A 26906-nucleotide genomic window follows, 5' to 3' on the forward strand; every position below is an offset into this window, starting at 1 on the left:
GTTAAAGGCATGACCCCCTCTCTCCTTAAAATAATCAAGGGGCCTAGGGACATGAGTATGTATGCAACTGGCTGATTCATTGAAAGTGATGCCTTAAGACAGGTAATGAAAAGAAAATCATTGTCCCTCTCAATAATTAGTGGCATGTTCATGAGAATATCCAGGCAGAAACCATGTTCATCTATTTGGCAGGGACACAAAACAAGCTTTTTTACTAGTACAGTTCTGCACTATTACATATCCCAGATCAGGGAGCGAAGTCTATAAATCAGAACAGATGTGCTCCTCTTTGCTGAAGGAAGCCAATAACTGTCTCCTGAGATGGAGGACATACCAAGTGCTCCAGAATGGGATGGCTACCTGGGCCTACAAAGATATGACAATTTGAGGGAAGCAATACTCTCACCCTTTAAATTTATCGCAATATGAAGGTTAGGACACTCAGACCTCAATCAAGCAACTTTTTCTCTGCTGCTGGTGTTACAATCCATTACAAAACAGAACCATTGACATTATATTGAAGGATAAAACGGTGATTTGCAAATATCTTCGATTTTTCAATGTTCCCTCAAATACATAAAGTTATCAGATAAAATCCTGTTCCTACTGAAGTCATTGACAAAGCTCTAAGTGACTTCTATGGGGCCAGGATTTCACCCCAGATCTCCACAGTGTGCTTCTGTTCATGCGAAGTATGGATCCTTATCATAGCTAGATGCTGCATCCAGCTTCCCTCTACAGAATTGTTCCATTTTCATGACAAACTCGGAATCTAGGAGTCTATCTGTCAATGTTATGCACTAATTACCCCATAAGAAAAGGTTTTACAATGCTAATGTTCATAGAAATGTTTATATAAATTTATCCCAAGCGTCAAGGAAAATAGTTTTGTCTAGATTTAAATATTCCCCTGACATGCTTGCAGCACAAAACACTGTGGCGTGGTGTTAGTGCATGAAAACCAGATAACAAAACTTACTACAAACAAAAAAACTGACTATTTTAATTGGCCAAACTGAATGAAATTCATAAAATAATCAATCATATGTAGTCAAAGGCAAACTAGATTTAAAAAAAAATTCTTCATATTTTAGAATCTAAAGTGTTGTAGGGGCAAGGAAGTAGGTACTTTGTATGCACACATATAAATAAGCTTCCCTCCTCATAGGGTAAGTCCTCAGCCCTTCATGAAGTGTGTGAAATTCCAAAGTTTGTGTGTGTGTGTGTGTATCTCCCTAGACTGTGTTACAGTTAAGGTATAGCTACACTTATGACGGCATGTAGAGTGCAGATATTGCACACTTAGGTATAAATAGCAGTGTAGATTGTGAGGAATGGCTTATGAGCCTTTCCCAGCTGCTGCCTCCCGCTGGAACCTTTCACTGCTGCGTGTAGCTACTCACTACAGAGACGAGTGTGGGGACTGCCTGCCTTTCACTGCAGCGCCTAATAACATGTACCCTACATGCTGCTGCAAGGGAACACAAAACATTACAGTAGGCTGGCAGCTCAACAGTCTCCTCCCAATTCTTCTGCAACAACAGTTAAACTCTCACACCAAGTGGTAACGTCCAGCCTCTGGCTCAAGTGAGATAGGGAGTTCATTGTCTGGATCCAAATGGAAGAGCGATATTTGGGTACGTCCACACTGCACCTGGAAGGCATCATTCCCAGCACTGGTAGATGTACACATGCTAGCTCTGCTCAAGCTAGCACACCAAAAATAGTGGTGTGGCTGCAGCGCACAGGCAGTGGCTTTGGCTAGGCCCTCAAATACATACCTAGGATCTCAGACGGGATTTTACTTGGGCACAGCTAGTTTTAATGTATGGCCCTAGAGCAGAAAGAGGGTCCTGGGTCAGGGAAAAGGAAGTTGAGGAAGTGGTGCTGCTGGGACCCAGGCAGAGAAGTCCTGGGGAAGCAGGAGGCAGAGAAGTGTCGCTGCTGGGTCAAGGCAGTAACAGGAAATGGGTGGGAATTCCCTTATCTCAGGGGAGCAGAGGGTAAGTGATATCTCCATGTGAGCATTGGAGGGAGGTGTGCATTGTATGCATTGAAATTGCTTTTCAACTTTTCAACCTGAAATTATCACACACACAGAGGCAGAGGAATAGAGGTGAGTTAAAGAATAAAAAGACAAAAACATCTCTGACTGATTTCTTGAGGTTGGCAATACTGTGAAATGCCAGCATGCAGGTTACACTAACCCCCCCAAAAGGGTCAGGAGAGAAATGTAGGCCCCTCATCCCGTCTCATCCTCCATGCCACTTCAACCTCTAGAGCTCCCCCTGCAAAGCCTGGTGCCCTAAGAGAATGATATTTTGTTTCATGTCTTCTCCAACGACAGGAAGTTACAGAGCATGGAAAGTGCTGTACCTTGGGGCAATATGAGCTAATAGGTCTCAAAAGAGTTTTCAGCTGTTCTTTAACTATGAGCTTCTTAGGCCCCCCAACTCCCACTGCTCCCCCACCAGTTAAACAAAAGACAAGGTACAAGCCATATTCACCAAACTAAGCATTCTCCTATTGGTCGAAGAGCCCAGAGGGACATTTTCTCTTTAACTCTTGCATGACACAGATACTCTGCAGTGTTGGGTTGAGCAGGGAAGCCTGCTCCAACAAGGTAGGTAAGTTTTAAAGAGGAATACACTGGCTCACAGAGGTAAAATGACTAGCCCCAGAATGAGCCAGTGGCAAAGATGGGACTAAAACCCAGCAGGCTGCCATTGAGATCAATACAGTATGGAGAAGACCAATATGCTAATTTCAGTTTTGGTAACAACTAAGCAAGTTTGCAATTACTATAATGCCCACCATCAAAGGTCACATAAGATCTCTAAGCAATGATTAGTTTATTCATGAATATGCAATGTGTTACCATGGAAACCCATTCTGTTCTTATGACATTTGCCGTGTGAATGCAGTATTGCCAATGCCAAGCATTCAAATATCATGAGTCAGGTCCCCAAAGCCATGACCATGGCCTAAAAATTACAAAATTTTAAAAAGTTACATGTTTCAGCTTCTGGTTTCTGAATCTTTAGGATGCACTTGGCTCATGTTTTCAAACTTTTCTCTGCAACAGTGAGAGCGAGGAACTTATTGTTTTCCACTAAATGAAATCTGAGATTCTTACAGAATTGCAGCAGTTTGGAGTTGAGGCTTAAAGAAAAACTACAAATTTTGCATGAAGACTCACAATGAAATTGCAAGTATCAGAGGGGTAGCTGTGTTAGTCTGGATCTGTAAAAGCAGCAAAGAGTCCTGTGGCACCTTATAGACTAACAGATGTTTTGGAGTATGAGCTTTCGTGGGTGAATACCCACTTCGTCAGATGCATGTAGTGGAAATTTTCAGGGGCAGGTATATATATGCAAGCAAGAAGCAGGCTAGAGATAACGAGGTTAGTTCCATCAGGGAGGATGAGGCCCTCTTATAGTAGCTGAGGTGTGAAAACCAAGGGAGGAGAAACTGGTTTTGTAGTTGGCACGCCATTCACAGTCTTTGTTTAATCCTGAGTAAATTGAGTAATGAAGTTGCAGGAACTGGCAACACTGAGCATCACTTAAAGTGTGTGTACTGCTGTCTCAGCAGACTAGCCTGTAAATTCAGAACTGTAATGATTTCAGAGAGAACTAGACAAACGTTCCCTGATTTTCTAGAGTTCAAGAGAACACAGGAGAGAATTTGAATGGGGTGGCCCTTTTGTTTCTAAGATCAAAGGTTATAATGTTATGAAATTTCTGAGCTTCTTCTATTCTTTAAACCCAACTGGGAAAGGCTTGCCCCCAGGAAGACAGCCTGACCCTCATCTTCATTCTCGGACTCTGAAGTCCAGAGCTATCCAAGAAAAAACAAGGGAATATTTTTAGACTGTTTACAAAGAAAGAACTGTATTCTTTTTAATGTATCTGCCTTCCAATTGTAATGAATAGAGCTAGTGCAAATCTCTGCATTCCTACAGTTATGTAGAAAGAGCACTGGTCATCTCATAAATAGATGTGGTATTTTGCCTGCATTGGTGCTGGCATTCTGGAAAGAACCACAATGAAAAGGGTGCCTGGGAATACACTGTAGCAAGACCAGAGTCACACACCTGGAGAACACTCGGTCCTCCAGGGTTTTCAGCTCCCAAACACCTCTTTCTCATTCCCCTCTTGTGGTAGGAGCCTCAAACTTCTTCTGTGATAGCAGTTCAAGGTTAGTATTTCAGCACTGTGAACTTCCTTAGATGCCTTCTTTGTAAGTCTCCCTACACTGTGTCCAGGGGCGGCTCCAGGCAACAGCGCTCCAAGCACATGCCTGGAGCGGCAAGCCATGGGGGGCGCTCTGCCGCTGGTCCCACAGCTTCGGTGGACCTCCCGCAGGCGTGCCTGTGGAGGGTCGTCTGTGCTTGGGGCAACAAAATGTCTAGAGCCGCCCCTGGCTGTGTCCCATTATTTTGCATGAGACAAACAAGCGCTCTCCCTGAATTCTTCTTCTTGAGGATGCTGGCTGCCCCTTCTGGACTCTGCCCTGTGCAGGGCAGATCCTCCAGGTGAGAGAGAAGGGTTGGTTTGGCAACGGCTGTTCACGGTGGGATAAATGTCAATGCATTTTACTTTGGTGATTGCTTTTCTCATTTTTCTTCCCTGAGTAGGGCCCCACATGGCAGAGAAGCAGTTACTGATTTTCATCCTAATTTAAAAGAAAAATGTACCTCACCATCTCTGTTCCTAGCCCCAGCTCTTTGGCCACCAGTGCTCACTGCTTCCATGCTTGCCAAGCAATGCTCCTCTGGGCTCCTCTGCAGTATGTGTTTTGCCATTTTTCCCTGCCAAAGTCAGACACATCCCTGAGACCCACCCTGCTCTTCAACTAGGAGACAGAGCCAACACCACTGATTGTTTGTTTGGGCAGTTGCACAGTGAGGGACAATGTAGTGAAGTTGTGTGAATTTCCTTTGTCTAATGCCAATTGGAAAATACTGACCAGAATTCCTCTTTCACAATCAGCATTTAAAAAATATTTCCAGGCTAATTACTTTCTCACAGTCCAGCATCTCGTGTAAGTAATTGTCTATTCTTGAAGATCACGTGGGTCAGAATGAGTCAACATAGGATGTATCATCCCAAAGTGAGAAATTGCTCATAGCTGCATATTTGGAAACAATCCCAGTTGAATTGAGACCAGGTGTGTGATCAGATTGTACAATACAGCCAGAGAGAGGAGGCCTCAGGGTTACCAGAAGCTGCTAACCAGATGATGTCACTGTATGAAACTAGTAAGAGCTTTTGGGGTGCTCGCAATCCCTGAAAATTAGGACTACTAGAGGTGGGTTGGAGCTGGAATGTTCTAACTCAGTCTGGATCCAAACTTCAGGGACATTGGGTTTCAGTGGATTGGCCCACTTCTTGCAGGCAGTTCAGAAATGTATGGAGATGTTCTGGAAAAAGACCAGTGCCCAAGTGGAGAAACCAGTCCTCTTTGTTTACGTAACATTTAAAGGGGAAAACCATCTTTGTGAAGTTCGTCAAGAGGGACCAGTGTATCTTCTGTATGGGGATTCCTGTTAGCCAGGGCAGGATTCTTCATAAACAACCAAGGGATGGGCTGTGCAGCCAACTCATTATACTGTTCCTTGAGACAGAAGCAAATCATATCCTGGTTAAAGTTTATTATGGACTGCAGCAGGAATACCGTTCAGGTAAGTGTCTGGACCCCACGACTAACTCACGAGGGTATGACTCCTGAGTGATGCTGTATGAGGGCTGGTATGTGTATTTCAAAGTATATTTCTTAGGTGCTACACAGACAGCTTATACTACAGTGTGCGTGGGAAAGCTCCTTGGATGGTCTTCTCCCCTAGTACATCAACACAGCAGGGGATAGGAGTCAGCTCTCAGAGCACAATTTATCGATCCGTTTACAACTTCCACTCCCTAAGATTTTGCAGCACTGTTTATACATGAGTGTCCCACAGACCATAGAGTATCAATGCCCAGCTCTAACCACCATAGCAAACTAGGAAAACTATTCACTAATTCTCTGCAGAAATCAGAGTTCAGGTCTTTACTGGCACAAGTGTGAATTGCTGCTCACCTGGCACAACTGTTTTCCTCCATGTCCTTCTTAACCACATGCTAATATTTAATGCCACTTAACATCACCACCTAATGGCCAAAGATGTTCATTGCATCTAATATTTATCTTGATATTCTGATTATCCAATTCACACTTCTATCTAAACTTGGAGAAGAGCTGTCAAGAGAATTGAAGGACTCTTATTTTGGTACAGATCACCAGGGCCTGAACTGAAGGAGAGCCAGGAGGAAAGGATGCCCTGTCAAAATTTAAATATCTAATCTACTGTAACTTCATTTTAAAACCAGACAACCTTTCCTCCTAGTTGGAGCTCTGATGGTATGATAAAGTGAGTGTGGGGAGGAAGGATAGATGTAGCGGGCTTCCCATCCAAGGATAGTTAGATTCTGTTTACACAACAGTAGATGAGAAAAGGATCTTCTTATTTCCCTTCCTCTTGTAAACTATTCAGATTCAGGCAGATCTAGATACCCTTGCTTATTACCCGTATGGATGTCATTAACACCTCATGAGCTTATGCTGCTGATTTGTAAGCGGACCAGATACAGCAATATGAAAACTTAGCTTGTATCATGTCATAAATCAAACTGAGCCCTCATGGAAAATCAAGACAAAAATTACTTTCCAAGCCATCTATTTGCCTTAGCATGTGGTGAATGTAGAGGAAAGAAATGTGATGTGGCCTAAGGCATATTTTACTGCTTAGATTTACATGCTGCCAAAGTGTGTTGTTTTTTGTTTTTTTTTTGAGGGGGTAAAGGAGGGAGAGAAGATTGTCATGTTTCTGGGTGGTTATTCCAGTACAGAGATAGTATATAATAGGGCAAAGAGAGCTTAAGTCAAATCCCACTGGAAACAATGGAAAGTCTGCCATTGACTGTACAGGGCTTTGGAATCAGTCCCTGGTGTGGTAAATAGGTATCATTTTTCCTAAACTTAGATCAAAATTAATGGAAAATGAAGTGACATGGGGCACAACTTTCACCTCCTGCTAGTCCAGGAGGAGTTTGAGTGGAACCCTCCTATGTTCAGCAGGACCAAATGATTTATACGAGAAGGAGCAAACCTTGAATATTCTGTTAAAACGTCACTCTTGAGCCCTTCATTCCACAGGCTGGTTCAACTGGCACAACAAAGTGATTTATGGTGAAGGCTTTGGCTTCTCCTCCCCTCACAAGCTCTCACTGTAGTTTACATTATGGACCAGAATAGTAACAAATATTTGAAACTGCAACTATTTGTAGGAGTTTCTCCTTCTTCAAACATGATCTGAACCTCACACTGCGTGGAGGGGAGCCAGGAGAGAATGCCGCACTAAATGAAGTGGTGCTCAGAGGGTGCTAAATAAATGTAATTTTTCATACTCCTGTTAGCTTTTCATATATTATTACTATCAGTTCAAAACCCCTCCACATGGCTGTATTTCTTATAACTCATTCTTTTCTCAAAACAGTGCAATGGAGTAAGGGCTGAAGGTTCTTTTCCCCACAGTTACAACAGAAGGCATAACATATGGAGTGGGTCACTGTCGTCTATAATGCTAAGTGTATTATACAGATCACAACCAACCAACTAGAGTAAGAGGAAGTCTGACCCACATTTATAACAGTGTTTACAGGACAGAAGTTTCTTTGAATCACTTGGAGCAAAAGCCACTTCCAAGGGATAAGAATGTTATTTTGTTTGGGGGGAGGGAGCGGGGAGAGGAACCCACTACTTTTTAACTCTTTGTTAAACCAATCATTCTAAACAAGAAGAAGAGCATTAACTAGTTCCCCTGATTTCTTCCCTGGGAAGATTTATCACAGCATAGTTTTAAATGGAGAACATTTGTGATAATATTATGCAGGAGAGTTCTGGCTGTTTTTTGTACTCTCAGCATTGGTTTAACAAGTCATTAATGAGAGGGACTAATAATACCTGAGGCATGATGGGAAGCTGGACAGGATAGATTTAGAGAAGTACATGAGTAATTTAAGCTTCAGCAATTTAGAGGAGAGAATTTGGAACAGAAGAGCCCAGTGTATGTATTTATTTACACAGGGCCTATCCCAGTCTATGCACCATAAAAGTGACATGAAACCATGGTGAAAACACTTTCCAACAATAGTCCCCCAATCCAGCCAACATACCCTATTTATCTCCAACAGAGACCTTGGGGTAAAAAATTCCAGGCTTCATTAGAACAAGGAAGGAGCCCATTCCAAAGTTAAAGACCCATCACTAAAGTCTGCTGCCACCAGCACCCTGCCATCCAAAGAGATCAGAAGGGAAATTTTCCGAGTACATATATAGTAAAGAAAAACTTAAGTTTTTTCTTTGCTGATGGGTCCTTATGACAGATACTGCTACTCACTGTATATGCTGATTTCCAGGGAAGGGAAAGCTTGCTCTGTCCACAAGCCCCCTTTTTATATTCCCAAACTGTAGGTCTAGTTACAAAGAAGAGATGGAATTTTGCTGAAGACTTCATTCCCTCTCTTTGTCACCATTGTAAACCAAACAGATTTAACATGTACAATAGGAAAACAAGAGGGGAAAGAGAAAGGTCAGCTATAGGTCAGCCATAGGTGAAAAACAAAGTGACACCATTCAGAGAACCTAGTCTGTAATTTAAGTGGCCAAGTTAAACAATACATACTAAGAGCTGCACAAGCCTTCAGATTCCAATGTTCATGTCTATAAACTCCTTGTGGGGAAGGTAATCTACTCCCAATTGTCTTGTTTAACTTGGACAGCAAACCTGACATAGCATAGTTGAAGTTTAATATGTTCCTGGACTAGATAACAGCTGGTTGTGCACCTATAACTTATAAGTTATGCACTTACAAGATATAAAGGGGTGACAAACCCTTTATGAGAAATAATGGATACAGGCCCTCTGATTCCATTAGATTTCCAAACATGATGGCACCTTATTTGTTCTATATGCCAATGTTTCTTGTTTATTAGCTCTGGGTGGTATCACACTCTCAGTTTTTAAGACAAAATTTAAATGGAAGTTTGTCTTAAAAATCAAAGGGAATTATAGCCCTAGGTCATTGTCTTATGCCCAGAGACAGTGATATTGTTTAAAGAAATATATACCAAAGATATTTTAATTGCCCTTTTTTTCTGCCAGTGCCATATAGAGTAAAGGAAAAAATTCTTTGAAAGAATTTATATTGACTTCATTTCTTGTAACCTTTTCATGCTTTCTAGATATTTTCCATGGGAGTCTTGGTTTCTCATCTGGAAGCAGGACCTAATCCAAAGCCCCACTCAGCAGCAGCTCCAGGCACCAGCACTCCAAGCGTGAGCCCTGCCTGTCGCTGTGAGGGCAGCAGTCAGGCTGCCTTTGGCAGCATGCCTTCGGGAGGTCCACCAGTCATGCGGATTCGGCGGCAATTCGGCGGTGGGTATGCCAAAGCTGAGGGACTGGCAAACCTCCTGCAGGCAAGCTGCCTAATCCGCAGGACCGAGGACCTCCTGCAGGCGCGTCACCTGCCATGCTTGGGGCGGCAAAAAAAGCTAGAGCTGCCCCTGCCCCCACTAACGTAGTCTTCAATTGACTTCGGGTCAGGGCCCATACGCAGCTCTTCCAGAATTCCTGGCAATAATAATGGGCCTAATCCTGCAGGTCACACCTAGCCAAAGCACCTGTTTACTCTAAAGGAAGGATTTCTGAATCAATTTAGCATTGTGATTTTCAAAGGATCCTAAGGGAATTAGTTGCTGGGCCCTTAACTTCTTAAGGCTTTATTGAAAATCCCAGCCTAAACTGATATACTCTTGTTTTCCCAAAGGAACCCACATCAGTGGGACATCACGACTTACATCTATAATGCCCTCCCACACACACACACAAATCCACCCCGAACTCAACATGGAAGTCAGCCCAAACCAATAACTTTCACTTTGTTTTGATGCAAAACAATAAAATCAGAGTCAATGAGTTTGGCTTAGAAGGCTAGCAAGCTTTTCAAGTAAAAGTAGATGGCATTTCTAGCATATAATGGATTCCAAATCCAGCTATGTTTCACCGACATTGGAGTTTTGTTGTGAATATCTTACACAGCTCTTTTCATTAATTATTGAGGTAGCATAATTTCCATAATCCCAGTCAATAGATGTGTGCAGTCACTGAAGGATTAACATCAGTGGAGCAGCCCTATTGTGTGCATGGGTGCATGCTGTATCTTTTATAAACACAGCAGCACTAAAGAGGTGAGCCTCATGCAATGAGCATCCTAGGAAGTGCTCCTTTCTTTAATACCCCAAACTACTGGAACCTAAAACTGGCCATACTGGGTTAGACAAAGATCCATCCGGCTCAGTATCCTGGGTCCAGCAGGGCCCATACTAGAGCTTCAGAGGGAGTGTACAAAACAGGGCAATTATGGCAATTATCTTTTACTCCAGGTTTCTGGTAGTCAGAGGTTTAGGATCATCCTGATCATGGGGTTGCATCCCTGATCTTCTTGGCTAATAGCCACTGATGGACCTATCCTCCATGAACTCATCTATTATGCTTTTGGCCATCAAAACATGCCATGGCAAAGAGATATTTGTTGTGCATTGTGTGAAGTCTTAGGGTGCAATCAGATGGAAAAGGAATGTTTGGGGTGACAACCAAGCTCATTGTCACATATGAAATGTTGAGAGATTTGTTTATGGTCAGAAAAGTATCTGTAGTCATAGGGATGGAGTGTGCCTATTAAACACTATCATGATTGGAGTAGCCATGTAGAGCTGCTCTGGGAAGGGCTAATCCCCATGGTCTGTCTCGGTAATGGGCAGAAACAGAAGCCTATATCTGAACATTGCTAATCTTTGGGGTGAGCAGGCTATCTAAAACCTCACCCAGATCTGAACTTGGACTTCAGGCCTATGATTATTGTGAAGCAAAACTGATGATTTGGGGGACCTTCCTATGCACAACTGATGAGCTCAGTTTGATATTATGAATTCTCCACCTCACTCCACCTCTCAATGTGCAGTAAATCAGCCATTGGCTGACACTCACCCTGTCACTTAATATGCTTCCTGGAAGAAGCTACAGAACAAACAAATGAAGTCATTAACATTAAGAACTGTCCTCTGGAAGGACAGTGGGTGTGCTAAAGAAGATACCTGAGCTGAAAGAATCCAGTTATTCCAGGTGGTCTGCACAGAAGAGAGTTGGAGGAGTGGAGAAATCCCCAGAAGGGGAACAAACAAACCAGGTGTTAGGACTGGTGTTTAAAAACTCAGATGATGAGAGACTCTGCTTCCTGAGAAAGAGAAGACCATTTGACAACTGCACCAGCCAAAGCTGAAAGAAGATGGTCAGAAAAGAGACGATATGATCCAGGGGAGAAGCCCTGATTTGGAGGAGCAAAGTCTGGGGGCAGGGGGGAGGGTTTAAACCCTGAAAGGACACTGACCTAAATCCCAAAGAACATTCAAGAGTGGAAAGGACTGAGATAGGGAATGGTGTGCAGGTGTTTATTGTTTTGCCGACATCCGTATATCTCTTGTGCTGTCTAAAGTAAAGAGTGAATGTTTTATGAATCCTTCTGCAAAGTCTGTACCCTGTTTGGCCTCAGTTATCACGTATCTCTAAAGTTTTAAACTATAAGCTAGAGTACTTAAAGGGATGGGACCCTTAGACGGCTGCATTTAAGTTACTAGGGAGTCTTGGGGCTTGAGCAGTTTGACTATGGTCCAGCTTCCAAAAAAGGGCACCGATCAGAGAATCTGTAACCAGGGAGTGAGCCTAGGGGCCAAAGATAGAGAATGCCTAGAGCCCACATAGGGGAGCTGAAAGCACACAAATCCCATGTTGGGATCCAATCACATCAGCCTGGTGAGTGTCCAGCAGGAGGAGCTAAATCAAGGCCACGACAAAAACTATGAATGTTCTCACTTAACAGAGTTTTGTGTAACCTCTGGGAACAACTACATTTTCTCCTCTGGAATGACCCTTCTATAGCCTTCCATTGACATCCGAGAAAGGAGAATGGTACTTATAAGAAATCTTACAAGTGATAGGTGGGATAAATCCCATGTAAATCTCTTCTCTTTCTCTGCAGAGGTTAACAAAAGCCGTTTATGTCAGCAATGGACAGTTCTACCAACAACCCACAAAGCTTCTTAAAGAAAAATATTTATAAAGCCAATTTAAGTAACTAGAACATTTATTACTGTCATGGCCAATAGAGCTTGTATTTATTTTATGAACAGAATGTTTTATTTAACGGCAGAACTAGTCTAGCATCTCCCACCAGTGGAAATAATAAAGATTATTTCACATGAGAGTAATTGCAGCTGTTGAGCAACAGGCTACCTATGTCCTGAAGAGAGGGATAGAAGTTCTTTTCATTAGAAGTAGAAATAATCAGCTCTTTCTAGAGTGTGGAACCATCTATTTTAATTCTGGCTAAGTAATTTTGAGGCTCAATAAGTCGAATGTCATCCCAGTGTAACTTCACAGCCCATTGTCTGCCTGTGACTTTGTTCCAGGACCTGTTGGTTTTCCTGGATGGTATTTAAACATAAACAACTATTTGAAAGTCTCAGCAGGATCAGTTCTTGTTTCATCAAGGTTCAGTGGGGAAAGCCACATTGTGCAACATTTGTGCTGCTACATCTTTTATCCCAACAGGGTCTGCTCTGTCCAAGAAGGGCTTCACCCAGGAGGCAAAGCTAGTGGTTTGTACCACAGTTCTCGCCTTGGGGCCTACTGGAGGTGTGCACCTTTAAATTACAATGAAGTCTCCATAGGAGTCCCTGTGGTCAGAAATCTGCTGAACTCAGTTGACTGCTGTGGCCATTTTGTACAGTGAGGTTCACAGGTGCTGTGTGCCCACTGTGACCCAGCCCTCCAGTTGATTTTGGAACTGCTGGGGACCTTATGGGGTGGTCTGCCAGGACAGGACCCTGTGAGATAGAAAGCCTATCAGGAGGTAATAGGTTCCCATTCAGTAGGCCTTTTCATTTGAATAAAAAAAAGTCTTCCACTGACATGTGACATGTTCTGGGCAAACTTCTCCCTCCCAAGAGGCTGTGGGGCACTGGGAAGAGGAAGAGCTGCATTGCTTGAGGGGCATGACCTGCAGGTATACAGCGTCCATTGGCACTCATGAGAAGCATGCTGGGAAGTGGCTCTTGCTCCACTCTATTCAGCTCTTCTGAGGAAGATGGGCTGTGGTCTAACCCAAACATGCCTTCTGGGCTAGTCACCCTGATCCACTCTGTCGCCTTCTGAGCACCAAGCAATCCAAGAATGGCTATCCCTCAGGCAGGAGGAGGGAATGCATGGCTTGCCACCCCTCCCACCTACCTCTGCCTGGGGGAGTGAGGGGTGAAATTACACATCGACAGAAAAAGCAGGACAGTCACATTCCCTAGCAATTCCATATTAGTGGCAGTGGAGGCATGGATGAGCACAAGTCCATCTGAAAACAAAGGGTAGGAACATGACGTAGCTCAGCTATGCCTCCACTGCCACCACCTTTAGCATCGCAGCTACGCTGCTACTTGTGCTAACTCGATGAGAGCTAGTGCGTGTATGTGTATGCGAATCACACCCCTTGCTCTGTAGCCTCAGTCTTAGTCAAGGGAAAGGAAGTCAGAGTGCCCTCTCCCACACCTCCCTCTACCAGAAATCCCCAAATTGAAAGGTTAACATGGCCCTGAGTTTAAAATCCAGGATCATCCACAAAACTGTTAAGTCAGAAGAAGATATTGTTATGATCCTCAAATCTGACCTCAGGTACAAAGCGGACCAAGATCAGTGGTAGAACTGGGAAATCATGAGTCCAGCTCGCCATTGGCATGCTGACAGGAATAACATGCTTTCGTAAGTAAAACAGTCAGAAGTGCCAGAATACACACTGGACGAAACGGAGTAAGAAGGTGCCAGTTTTGCAATCACTTCTCAGACCTTAGCCCCACCATTCTAGCAATATGGATGCATGGATAACAATGCTCATTTGGACTTGTTGATATACAGCGTAAGAACTTGGATTGTAAATGATTTTTACACTTTATCTGTTACTTTTAATATCCAATAAAGACTTCTTGTGAAGAATGTGAAGGTCTGATGTACCATGTGCCAGCAATGCCCCTCTGCCATGTACATTGGCCAAACCAGACATTCTCTACGCAAAAGAATAAATGGACACAAATCTGACATCAGGACTCATAACATTCAAAAACCAGCAGGAGAACACTTCAGCCTCTCTGGTCACTCAATAACAGACCTAAAAGTGGCAGTTCTTCAACAAAAAAACCTTCAAAAATGGACTCCAATGTGAAACTGCAGAACTGGCATTAATTTGCAAACTGGACACCATCAGATTAGGCCTGAATAAAGACTGGAAGTGGCTGGGTCATTACACAACCTAAATCTATTTTCCCCAATACTAATTTCCTCTTACTGTTACTCACACCTTCTTGTCAATCATCTGAAATCGACTACTCTCATTACCACTTCAAACATTATCTTTCCTTCCTTGATATCTTACTGTTAAGTGAATTGTGTCATTAAACTGACCTCACACTTGGTAAGGCACCTCCCATCCTTTCATGTATTTATACCTGCTCCTGTATTTTCCACTTCATGCATCTGATGAAGTGGCTTCTAGCCCATGAAAGCTTATGCCCAAATAAATTTGTTAGTCTCTAAGGTGCCTCTTTTTATATATATATATATATATATATATATATATATATATATATATATATATATATATATATATATATATATATATATATATATATATATATATTCCAGTTACGCCTTAAATTAACCTCAGCTGCATCATAGACTCATAGACTCTAGGACTGGAAGGGACCTCGAGAGGTCATCGAGTCCAGTCCCCTGCCCTCATGGCAGGACCAAATACTGTCTAGACCATCCCTAATAGACATTTAACCTACTCTTAAATATCTCCAGAGATGGAGATTCCACAACTTCCCTAGGCAATCTATTCCAGTGTTTAACTACCCTGACAGTTAGGAATGTTTTCCTAATGTCCAACCTAAATCTCCCTTGCTGCAGTTTAAGCCCATTGCTTCTTGTTCTATCATTGGAGGCTAAGGTGAACAAGTTTTCTCCCTCCTCCTGATGACACCCTTTTAGATACCTGAAAACTGCTATCATGTCCCCTCTCAGTCTTCTCTTTTCCAAACTAAAACAAACCCAATTCCTTCAGCCTTCCTTCATAGGTCATGTTCTCAAGACCTTTAATCATTCTTGTTGCTCTTCTCTGGACCCTCTCCAATTTCTCCACATCTTTCTTGAAATACGGTGCCTAGAACTGGACACAATACTCCAGCTGAGGCCTAACCAGCGCAGAGTAAAGCGGAAGAATGACTTCTCGTGTCTTGTTTACAACACACCTGTTAATGCATCCCAGAATCACTTTGCTTTTTTTGCAACAGTATCACACTGTTGACTCATATTAAGCTTGTGGTCTACTATGACCCCTAGATCTCTTTCTGCCATACTCCTTCCTAGACAGTCTCTTCCCATTCTGTATGTGTGAAACTGATTGTTCCTTCCTAAGTGGAGCACTTTGCATTTATCTTTATTGAACTTCATCCTGTTTACCTCAGACCATTTCTGCAATTTGTCCAGATCATTTTGAATTTTGACCCTGTCCTCCAAAGCAGTTGCAATCCCTCCCAGTTTGGTATCGTCTGCAAACTTAATAAGCGTACTTTCTATGCCAACATCTAAATCATTGATGAAGATATTGAACAGAGCCGATCCCAAAACAGACCCCTGCGAAACCTCACTTGTTATACCTTTCCAGCAGGATTGGGAGCCATTAATAACTATTCTCTGAGTACGGTTATCCAGCCAGTTATGCACCCACCTTATAGTGGCCCCATCTAAATTGTACTTTCCTAGTTTATCTATAAGAATATCATGCGAGACCGTATCAAATGCCTTACTAAAGTCTAGGTATATCACATCCACCGCTTCTCCCTTATCCACAAGGCTCGTTATCCTATCAAAGAATGCTATCAGATTAGTTTGACACGATTTGTTCTTTACAAATCCATGCTGGCTATTCCCTATCACCTTACCACCTTCCAAATGTTTGCAGATGATTTCTTTAATTACCTGCTCCATTATCTTCCCTGGCACAGAAGTTAAACTAACTGGTCTGTAGTTTCCTGGGTTGTTTTTATTTCCCTTTTTATAGATGGGCACTGTATTTTCCCCCTTCCAGTCTTCTGGAATCTCCCCCGTCTCCCATGATTTCCCAAAGATAATAGCTAGAGGCTCAGATACCTCCTTTATTAACTCCGTGAGTATTCTAGGATACATTTCATCAGGCCCTGGTGACTTGCAGGCATCTAACTTTTCTAAGTGATTTTTTACCTGCTCTTTTTTTATTTTATCTTCTAAACCTACCCTCTTCCCGTAAGCATTCACTATATTGGACATTCCTTCAGACTTCTCAGTGAAGACCGAAAAAAAGAAGTCATTAAGCATCTCTGCCATTTCCAAGTCTCCCGTTACTGTTTCCCCCTCCTCACTGAGCAGTGGGCCTACCCTGTCCTTGGTCTTCCTCTTGCTTCTAATGTATTGATAAAAAGGCTTCTTGTTTCCCTTTATTCCCATAGCTAGTTTGAGCTCATTTTGTGCCTTTGCCTTTCTAATCTTGCCTCTGCATTCCTGTGTTATTTGCCTATATTCGTCCTTTGTAATCTGACCTAGTTTCCATTTTTTATATGACGCCTTTTTATTTTGTAGGTCACGCAAGATCTCATGGTTAAGCCAAGGTGGTCTTTTGCCACATTTTCTATCTTTCCTAACCATCAGAATAGCTTGCTTTTGGGCCCTTAATAGCGTCTCTTTGAAAAACTGCCAACTCTCCTCAGTTGTTTTTCCCCTCAGTCTTGATTCCCATGGGACCTTACCTATCAGCTCTCTGAGCTTACCAAAATCCGCCTTCCTGAAATCCATTGTCTCTATTTTGCTGTACTCCCTTCTACCCTTCCTTAGAATTGCAAACTCTATAATTTCATGATCACTTTCACCCAAGCTTCCTTCTCTTTTCAAATTCTCAACGAGTTCCTCCCTATTTGTTAAAATCAAGTCTAGAACAGCTTCCCCCTAGTAGCTTTTTCAACTTTCTGAAATAAAAAGTGGTCTGCAATGCAGTCCAGAAACTTATTGGATAGTCTGTGCCCCGCAGTGTTATTTTCCCAACATATATCTGGATAGTTGAAGCCCCCCTTAACCACCAAATCTTGGGCTTTGGATGATTTTGTTAGTTGTTTGAAAAAAAGCCTCATCCGCCTCTTCCACCTGATTAGGTGGCCTGTAGTAGACTCCCAGCACGACATCACCCGTGTTTTTTACCCCTTTTAGCCTAACCCAGAGACTCTCAACAGTTCCATCTCCTATGTCCATCTCCACCTCAGTCCAAGTGTGTACATTTTTAATATATAAGGCAACACCTCCTCCCTTTTTCCCCTGTCTATCCTTCCTGAGCAAACTATACCCATCCACACCAACATTCCAGTTGTGTGTATTATCCCTCCAAGTTTCAGTAATGCCAACAATGTCATAGTTGTATTTATTTATTAGCACTTCTAGTTCTTCCTGCTTATTACCCATACTTCTTGCATTTGTATATAGGCATCTAAGATACTGGTTTGATCTTGCCTCCCAGCTTTGCCCTGACCCTCCTTTCTCTCTGCCATTATAGCCCGTGCTCCCTCCTGTTTCCAACCCATCTCCCAGGTCTTGTTCCCCACTTACCTGTGGGGTTTGCTCTTATTGTTATTCTTTATCCTCCATGGCACACAAGCTTAACGTCTGGGAGAGGCTTTCCCCCCCCATATGGAGATGCTTTTGCAATCAGGTACATATTTGAATGGTTGCCAGTATGGTAATTTGCAATCGCCATGTGGTCTAATAAATATATGAGAGGAATTCTGCTGTCTCTGCAAACTGTAGCGATGGCTTTCTTGTACTGTAACAGCATGAGGGGAGGGCTGTGAACATCACAATGCAATCTGAATCCAGAGCATCTACATCCAGATACGGAGGGGAAGAATTCTGATAACTCAGCTTACAAAAACCCTCCTTACATGTTACCTTTCTAAATATATATCTCTGGGAAATTGCCTGTCTTGGGTTGGATGCCCATTTAGAAAATGCCTGTCTCTCTATCATAACCTTAGTCCCAGATTTGGACCTTAGCGTCCAAAATATGGGGGTTAGCATGAAAACCTCCAAGCTTAGTTACCAGCTTGGACCTGGTACTTGCTGCCACCACCCAAAAAATTAGAGTGTTTTGGGGCACTCTGGTCCCCCTGAAAAACCTTCCCTGGGGACCCCAAGACCCAAATCCCTTGAGTCTCACAACAAAGGGAAATAATCCTTTTTCCCTTCCCCCCTCCAGGTGCTCCTGGAGAGATACACAGACACAAGCTCTGTGAAACTACACAGAGTGACTCCCCCTCTCTGTTTCCAGTCCTGGAAACAAAAAGTACTTTCCTATTCCCCCAGAGGGAATGCAAAATCAGGCTAGCAAATCCAACACCCAGATCTCCCCGATTTCTTCCTCCCACCAATTCCCTGGTGAGTACAGACTCAATTTCCCTGAAGTAAAGAAAAACTCCAACAGGTCTTAAAAGAAAGCTTTATATAAAAAGAAAGAAAAATACATACAAATGCTCTCTGTATTAAGATGATACAATACAGGGTCAATTGCTTAAAAGAATATTGAATAAACAGCCTTATTCAAAAAGAATACAAATCCAAGCACTCCAGCACTTATATTCATGCAAATACCAAAGAAAAGAAACCATATAACTTACTATCTGATCTCTTTGTCCTTACACTTAGAAACAGAAGACTAGAAAGTAGAAACTACTTCTCCAAAGCTCAGAGAAAGCAGGCAGACAGACAAAAGACTCAGACACAAACTCCCTCCACCCAGAGTTGAAAAAATCCGGTTTCCTGATTGGTCCTCTGGTCAGGTGCTTCAGGTGGAAGAGACATTAACCCTTAGCTATCTGTTTATGACACTCTCCCATGCTCCTCACATAACTAACACAACGGAGGAGAATGGACCCCAAGTCTTAACATGGGTTGCATATGCTGAAGCTTCAGTGCTAACTGTCCAAAAATATTATAGTACCCTGGCTACCCTAGCCTAAGATTACGTATTTGTGATCTCCAGGCCCTCTCTGAAATCAGCTAGACTAACAAACTGATTTGCACAATAGGCACAATGTTTTGCCTATGAGCTGTTTGTCAACTATTCACTTTGACTATTTGCAGTATGTGATTGGTCACCTAAGTCACATGCTGTTTCAACCAACCAACTGGCAAATTTAAAATTTGTAAATAGAAAAATGAAAATGCACCATGTTATTTGCTCTTGGTCACGTGCACGGTCCTTAGTGTACATTCAGGAATACCTTTGCTTGTGTAGCAATACATGTGCACTAATGAGTAGGAATGGCTATTTACCAAACAACCAACCACCTTGTCTCATGAGCAACATTTAAGAGGACATGAACATACAGCTGTCAGCTGTTTAGCATTTGAGAGAGTCTTTATGAACACTGTTTTTGCAGGACTCAGCCAGCTCTATTTCAAAACATTTGTGTATATTTTGAAACAAAACATGAAGGCAGGAAAAGCCCAGGGATAGAATTTCAGGGACTTATCTTGGATTATAGTAAATACATTTTGGAAGCTGATTTAGCTGTAGTATGGTGGTCACTCTTAAAAGCATCTCAAGCACCTTGGCTTGATAGATACCAATTAAACTTATTACAAGGAATACATACAGTAACTCCTTACTTAATGTCCTCTCACTTAAAGTTGTTTTAATCTTACGTCCATGCTCAAATACAGAACCTGCTCCATTTAAAGTTGTGCAATGCTTCACTATAACGTTGTTTGGCTGCCTGCTTTGTCCACAGCTGGCAGCCCCCTTATCAGCTCCTCTACATCCCCCCCAAAGCACCTCCAGCCTGCCGGCAGACCCTGCAGATCAGTGCCTTCCCCCTCCTCCCCCCACCTCCTGCCCACGGCAATCAGCTGGCTTGCGGCGTTTGGGGTGGGGGAAGGAGCAAGAACTTGACACGCAGACTCCCCCCCATCCTCTGCCTCCTGAACGCTGCAAACCAGCTGATTGCCGCAGGCAGGAGGCAGGGGAAGGAGGAGGGAGGGGAAGCCTGCGCGCTGAGTTCTCGCTCCTGCTCCTTTCCCCTCCCTCCTGCCCCCTGAACGTTGCAAGCCAGCTGAGTGCTGCATGCAGGAGGCGGGGGGGAGGGAAAAGCGAGGATGTGGCATGCGGAGTAAAGGGGGAGGAGAGGGGGAAGAAGAGACAGGTTAAGGGTGGGGGCTTAGGGGAAGGGGTGGAGTGGGCAGGCCGAGGGTTGAGCCTCCCTCCCCTGTTGCTTGCAGAGTAGGGGAAGCTGCCACTGCTGCTTCGCAACGTGCTTCTCCTCTCCTACAGCACCTTCAGCCTCCTTGCCTGCCTCACTGTCTCCAGTGCCAGTGGGCTGTGCCTGTGTGGGGTAAGTAATTATAGTACTGTACCGTATGGCAAAAAAAAAATTTCCCTGGAACCTAACTCCCCCATTTACATTCATTCTTATGGGGAAATTGGATTCGTTTAACATCGTTTCACTTAAAGTCGCATTTTTCAGGAACATAACTACAACATTAAGTGAGGAGTTACTCTAGGAGATACTACAAATGCTGAGGTATGGTTAATTATCTACAGCAAAATTGGAAAACTTAAGGCAACATGCAGAGAGGACCAGATTCCCTGATCTAAATAGACCTTGACATTGGGAAACTTTGCAACAGGAAGCTCTGCATCTAGAATTAAGTGTTTACAGTGCAGTATAAGCATTCTGCACAGCTGCTCAATCCATTATATGTTTCTTGCTTATAATTCTTTTAGAAGAATTCTGCTCTCAGAAAGTAAAATCTGGCTTTTTTCCTTTATGAGTAGATGTAAATGTCAGGATTTTGGTCCTGTCCAAACAGGAAAGCAACCTTTCTCTGAGCAGCACAATGGTTTTGTGTGTGAGAGGGTTGAGAATTTCCCATTTTTGGCCAAAAAAACCCATAGGAATATTTTTTCACATGAGAAATGTAAGAGGATTTTTCACATGATTCCACAAGGGAACTGAGTATAGAGGTCAGGCAGTAAGGTAGGATTCCTGCAAGGTGTAGGATCAGGCAGGCTTTCACTGGGAGTTTGACCATAAGCCTGTTCCTGAGAGGTGTTTGGCACTTAAACACTCCCTGTCATTATTTTCTAAGGGTACATCTACACCATAAATGAAAGTGTGACTGCAGTGCTGGCAGACATACTCATGCTAGTTTTGATCTAGCTAGCATAGGTAACAATACCAGTGAAGATGCGGTGGCATGGGCAATCAACCCAAATATATTCCCAGAGTCCCTAGTGGGGTTGTACTGGGGTGGATAGCCCACACCACCACATTCTCACTAGTGCTGTTATTCTCGCCAGTGAGATTAAACCTCGAGCAGGTATGTCTACCTGCACTAGAATCACACCTCCTTGTACCCTTACTTATATCCTTATATCCAGTCATCTAACTTTAACAGAACAACACTGTTATATTGCGAAGATATAGTTGTGTAGCACAGTGGTGCTTCCATTGTATGTAGAATTAACAGATATTTATGTCAGTATTTGCAGAACATGCAACCAAAGGATAATGGACCAAATCCTCAGTTGATGTGAACTGATGTAATGCCACTGGCTTCAGAGCTCCTAAATTCAGCTCTGGATACGAACTTTTAATGGCCGGTTCCAAACAACCTCCAACTATGTGTAAGGATAAGGGCTCGCTGCAAAGTCCAGATTTGTCATTTCTGACCTTTCCCACAGGTTTTGATCCAGGCTTTTAATTCAGCTCCCTCCCTTATAACTGAAGGTTATAATAGCTCTCCTAATATTGGGTTTGTGATGTTGTGAGAAATAAGCCCAATGAGAGTTCCAGTTTGCCTTATCAATCTTCTGATCCTTTATCGCATGTTTCATTCATTTACCTGAATGCTACTCTTACTGACGCAATTCCCAGACTTCAGGAATTAAAAGTAGCCGTGTTTGACTTATTACTAATTTTAATCAAGCTTTCTGGGTCATTTACTCTGGCTGCCTTCACACTTGTACTGTCTGGACTGCACTTGAGAGAGTCAATGCAGGTCCACAGAAACTGACTAGAAGAGATGAAATTTGTGACTCAGAACCCTAACAGGGACTAAATCTGGAGGCTCTTATTCAGTTCTCATACAAATCAATGTCCATTGCAGTCAGGGCAGAGTCAAAGCTGAGTAAGGGGGATTTTTTTGCCCCATGCAATTAGAAATTGGGCCAATTACCATAAAAACAGCCCAACCTCAACATTGCCTTATAATGCTGGATTGATTGTGAAAAATATTGCCATGTCCCATTCCTAGATTTTACAGTCAAAGAGAGCTCTGGGGAGGATTAGCGTCATATCATCTGGGTTTACATAGAATTTCTACTTCAAACCTGACAACTTTGAAGTCAAAGTTCTGGGAGAAACTTGCCCTATTTGTCTACCTGATATAATTTATGTCCTCTAAACAAGCATGCATGTTTTATTGCTATAGAATGTCAGGTTGGTAACCCAAAAGTCAGGCTGCCTTTCTTAAAAAGGTTGCTTTCTAATAACAGCAGTGTTCTTTGAAGAGGCATTATATAGAGTACATTTTACAAGGATTGATTTTATATTACCATGTGACTCCCACTTCTTGTTTAGAGTGTCAGAATTCAACATGTCTTTACATTATCAAGTAATCATTTAGAGGCTATATCATGCCTATATTCTTCTGAGCATTACAACAAATTCATCCAAAGCAGGAAGTCTAAAGAAAAACTGAGCTCCACATACAAAAAAGACACCAATTCCCTTTTTTTGGTTTGGCTGAGATTTGTTTCAGGGCTTGTCCTTGCAGCTGTTCATGGTCACAAGCTTTGATGGTTATTTGTGTGCACAGAAAATAGTATGTAAGACATTTTGCAATATAGCATTTGACAGAATTCCAGATTATGCAACTACTCTTATTACATACTTGTCTAACACTAATAAGCGCTGAAGGTCTATGTCATGTATAGAGATTAGTTCATCAGAGATTATAAAACCACAGCACAATTAATTCCAATCAGTTACTTGGTGCTTAGGAAACTCCTCATTGTGACTTAATGTTCACGTTTCCTGACAATTATGACTATAAGCGTTCGATATGCCAATGCCTCCAAAATCGGTAAAGTGACTTCAAAACTTCAGCAAAAGGACAAGCAGTATAAATATTCAGAGGCAGAAATTCAGGTAGAGTACTTGAGACTCTGCAAATTGGTGCCCATACTGAACATCAGTCTAAGAGAGGGGTCGGCAACCTTTCAGAAGTGGTGTGCCAGGTCTTCATTTATTCACTCTAATTTAAGGTTTTGCGTGTCAGTAATACATTTTAACGTTTTTAGAAGGTCTCTTTCTATAAGTCTATAACATATAAATAAACTGTTGTTGTATGTAAAGTAAATAGGTTTTTAAAATGTTTAAGAAGCTTCATTTAAAATTAAATTAAAATGCAGAGCTCCCTCCAGACTGGTGGCCAGGACCCGGACAGTGTGAGTGCCACTGAAAATCAGCTGATGTGCCGCCTTTGGCACGCATGCCATAGGCTCCCTACCCCTGGTCTAAGACATCTACTCTGTCACATAGATGAAAAAGCAACAGCCAGGGCTACAGGGCCATACCCCCCTAACCTTCTAAAATGACATATCAATGCAACACATAATTTTAAGTGCCTCTTCCATTGGAATAGAGGCACATACATTTTCATTTTCTGCCACTTCCATCACTCATTTTGCATCAGTTTGAATAAGTATCCCCTGTGACTGACCTGATAAGCGTTTTTCTCTCGTGCTTTTCCAGAACACATCCCATGCTTTGTTGGTTGAGTCCTTGATATGCTCACTGAAGGATCTCCTCAAACGAGATTTCTCTGGATATGCCATCCTGGCTATCAAATCCACTGAGGCAGTTTTAGCCCATTAAAATCCAACAGCCTGAAAAAAAAAATCCCAGCAAACAGAACTCAATTCTCCCAGCTTTCTCTTCTTAGACTGGTCAGAAAAAGTTACTCTCTAGGAAAAGTCTGCATGTAATTTGTTAACACCCCTCTCGGAATGAAAAAAAGAGAGAAAGAGCCCTCCTTCCAAACAATCTGAGGTCAGGCAGTGCTGTAAAGGAAATAGCAGCCCACTTGGGTCTCCTGTGCCTCAGAGCAAAATGCAGTTCTGCATCTCAGCAGCCACATTTTATAAACAGACTTGATCGTCTGCCATGCAAAGAAATAAATAACAAGTTAGGCAACAAGGCGTCACATGGAACAGGAATGAAATGTTAGACAATGCACTGTACCTTCAGTTTCCAGCTTCTTTGCATTAACTGTTTGGGGAACAACTTCCTCATTTCCAGGTTCCTTCTGTTGTTGCTTTTTATGTTATATGTGCATAGTAGTGCTTGTGCCTGCAGTTTTCTTCGCTATGTTGCGATTGTTTATTTGGGAAGCATTTTTTTTAACTATTTGAAACAAAGAGTCCAGCCTCTCCAATTTCATAATGGGAAATTTCTCCTTTAGTATCAGCTCAAACCCACTGAGGGCCTGATTAAAAGATTTCCATTGACTTCAAAGGACTTTGGATCAGGCCCTAAAGTTCTGATTAATGAATTATCCATATTACCTACTTACCCCCCAAGAGCAACACTGCTTCTCACACAACTATTATCCAAAGGTACTTAATGGCCTCCATTATCTAAGATACTTATTGCTCCTCTGAGGTGTGGTAGCAGGTGTCCAGCGCCTTGCAGGTAGGCTTTCCAGCAGACAGCAACTGTCTCTGCTGTTACCCAAGGATTGACTTTGCTGCTACTTGCACAGCTCCCTCAACCCACAACCTTGCATAACAAAACTAACACCCATAAGATCTTTCAAAGACTGAATATTTTCTAAGGAAAAAAACATGAAGTCTATGTAACAGCACCCCCCTGCTATGACAGCAGTGCCTGAGTTCCTCACCATAGGCCCGTGAAATAGGGAAGTGCTATTTATGCCCATTTTACAGATGGGGAATGAAGGAACAGTGAGACTAGGTGGCTTGCCCATGATCATACAGGAAGACTGTGGAAGAGCAGGAAATTGAATCTGGGTCAAGTTCCCATCTAGAATCCTAACCACTGGACCAGATGGACCCCTTCTTTAGATTGCCAAAATAGAAAGACTCAGACGTGGAGACTAAACTAGTAAAAAGGGGTCCCTCCAGGTCAGGGTTGAAATCATGAGGAAACTTGCCCTGTCACTGACAATACTATACTTTTTCTGGAGTTAATCTGCCTTCAGTGCTGTATGCATCTCAGGCCTGGTCTACACTATGCGTTTAAACCTATTTTAGCAGCATTAAACTGATTTAACGCTGCACCCGTCCACACAATGAGGCCCTTTATATCGATATAAAGGGCTCTTTAAAATGGTTTCTGTACTCCTCCCCGACGAGAGGGGTAGCGCTGAAATTGGTATTACCATATCGGATTACGGTTAGTGTGGCTGCAAATCGACAGTATTGGCCTCCAGGCGGTATCCCACACTGCATCATTGTGACCGCTCTGGACAGCAATCTGAACTCGGATGCAGTGGCCAGGTAGACAGGAAAAGCCTTGTGAACTTTTGAATTTCATTTCCTGTTTTCCCAGCGTGGAGCTCTGATCAGCACGGGTGGCGATGCAGTCCCAAATCCAAGAAGAGCTCCAGCATGGACTGTGCGGGAGATACTGGATCTGACCACTGTATGGGGAGACAAATCTGTTCTATCAGAGCTCCATTACAGAAGACGAAATGCCAAAGCATATGAAAAAAATCTCCAGGCTATGATACAGAGTCCACAGCACAGTGCTGTGTGATAAGCGTAACGAAAAACCAAAGAATTAAATGGACGCTCATGGAGGGAGGGAGGGGGTCATTCCCAGTAGATGGTACAGAACGGCTGGTAACAGTCTTCATCATAGCAACTGGGGGCTGAGCTCCATTAGCCCCCTCCCTTTCATGTGTAAAGAAAAGATTCTGTACTGCTCCTCTCCCCCGCACCGTTTAATGTCCTGCCTGGACTATCATAGCAGCTGGAGGCTGCCTCCCCCTCATTTTATCTCACTAACAAGTCAGTGTTTCTTATTCCTGCATTCTTTATTACTTCATCACACAAATGGGGGGACACTGCAACGGTAGTCCAGGAGGGTTGGGGGAGCAGGGAAGCAATGGGTAGGGTTGTTGCAGGGGCACCTCCTAGAATGGCATGTAGCTCATCATTTCTGCGGGATCTGACACGGAGCAGCTGTGCTCTCTGGTTCTCTGGTACATTGGTTCTTTAGTACGCTTGCACCATATTCTAGGCAGGACTGACTCTATTTTTAGAAATCATAAAGGAGGGATTGACTCGGGGAGTCATTCCCATTTTTGTCATTGCGCCCCCGGCCAACCTCAGCCAGGGGCACCCATGACAGCAGCAGACGATACAGAACGACTGATAACCGTCATCTCATCGCCAATTTACAATGGCATGGCAGATGGTACAGAACAACTGATAACCGTCTCTACTATCTTGCAAAGGCAAATGAATGCTGCTGTGTAGCGCTGCAGTACCGCGTCTGTTAGCAACATCCAGTAGACATATGGTGACAGTAAAAAAAAGCTGAATGGGCTCCATGGTTGCCATGCTATGGCGTCTGCCAGGGCAATCCAGGGAAAAGGG

At 42.9% G+C, this 26906-nt stretch overlaps 1 protein-coding gene across 2 annotated transcripts in view; it reads right to left on the reverse strand.

Annotated features, from left to right (window-relative positions):
- LOC127055509 (rho GTPase-activating protein 7-like) overlaps positions 1 to 24187 on the reverse strand; it is a 151452-nt gene extending 127265 nt beyond the window's left edge. Inside the window, exon 1 of one of the 2 annotated variants that reach the window (XM_050962552.1) lies at positions 24005 to 24187. In XM_050962552.1, coding sequence (XP_050818509.1) covers positions 24005 to 24119 — 115 coding nt within the window. In that variant the 5' untranslated portion in view covers positions 24120 to 24187. The remainder of the gene's footprint in view (positions 1 to 24004) is intronic. The other variant, XM_050962550.1, reaches the window with a different exon arrangement.
- Positions 24188 to 26906: the final 2719 nt, after the last annotated feature.

Source organism: Gopherus flavomarginatus, chromosome 7, assembly GCF_025201925.1.
Source record: "Gopherus flavomarginatus isolate rGopFla2 chromosome 7, rGopFla2.mat.asm, whole genome shotgun sequence".
NCBI lineage: Eukaryota > Metazoa > Chordata > Testudines > Testudinidae > Gopherus > Gopherus flavomarginatus.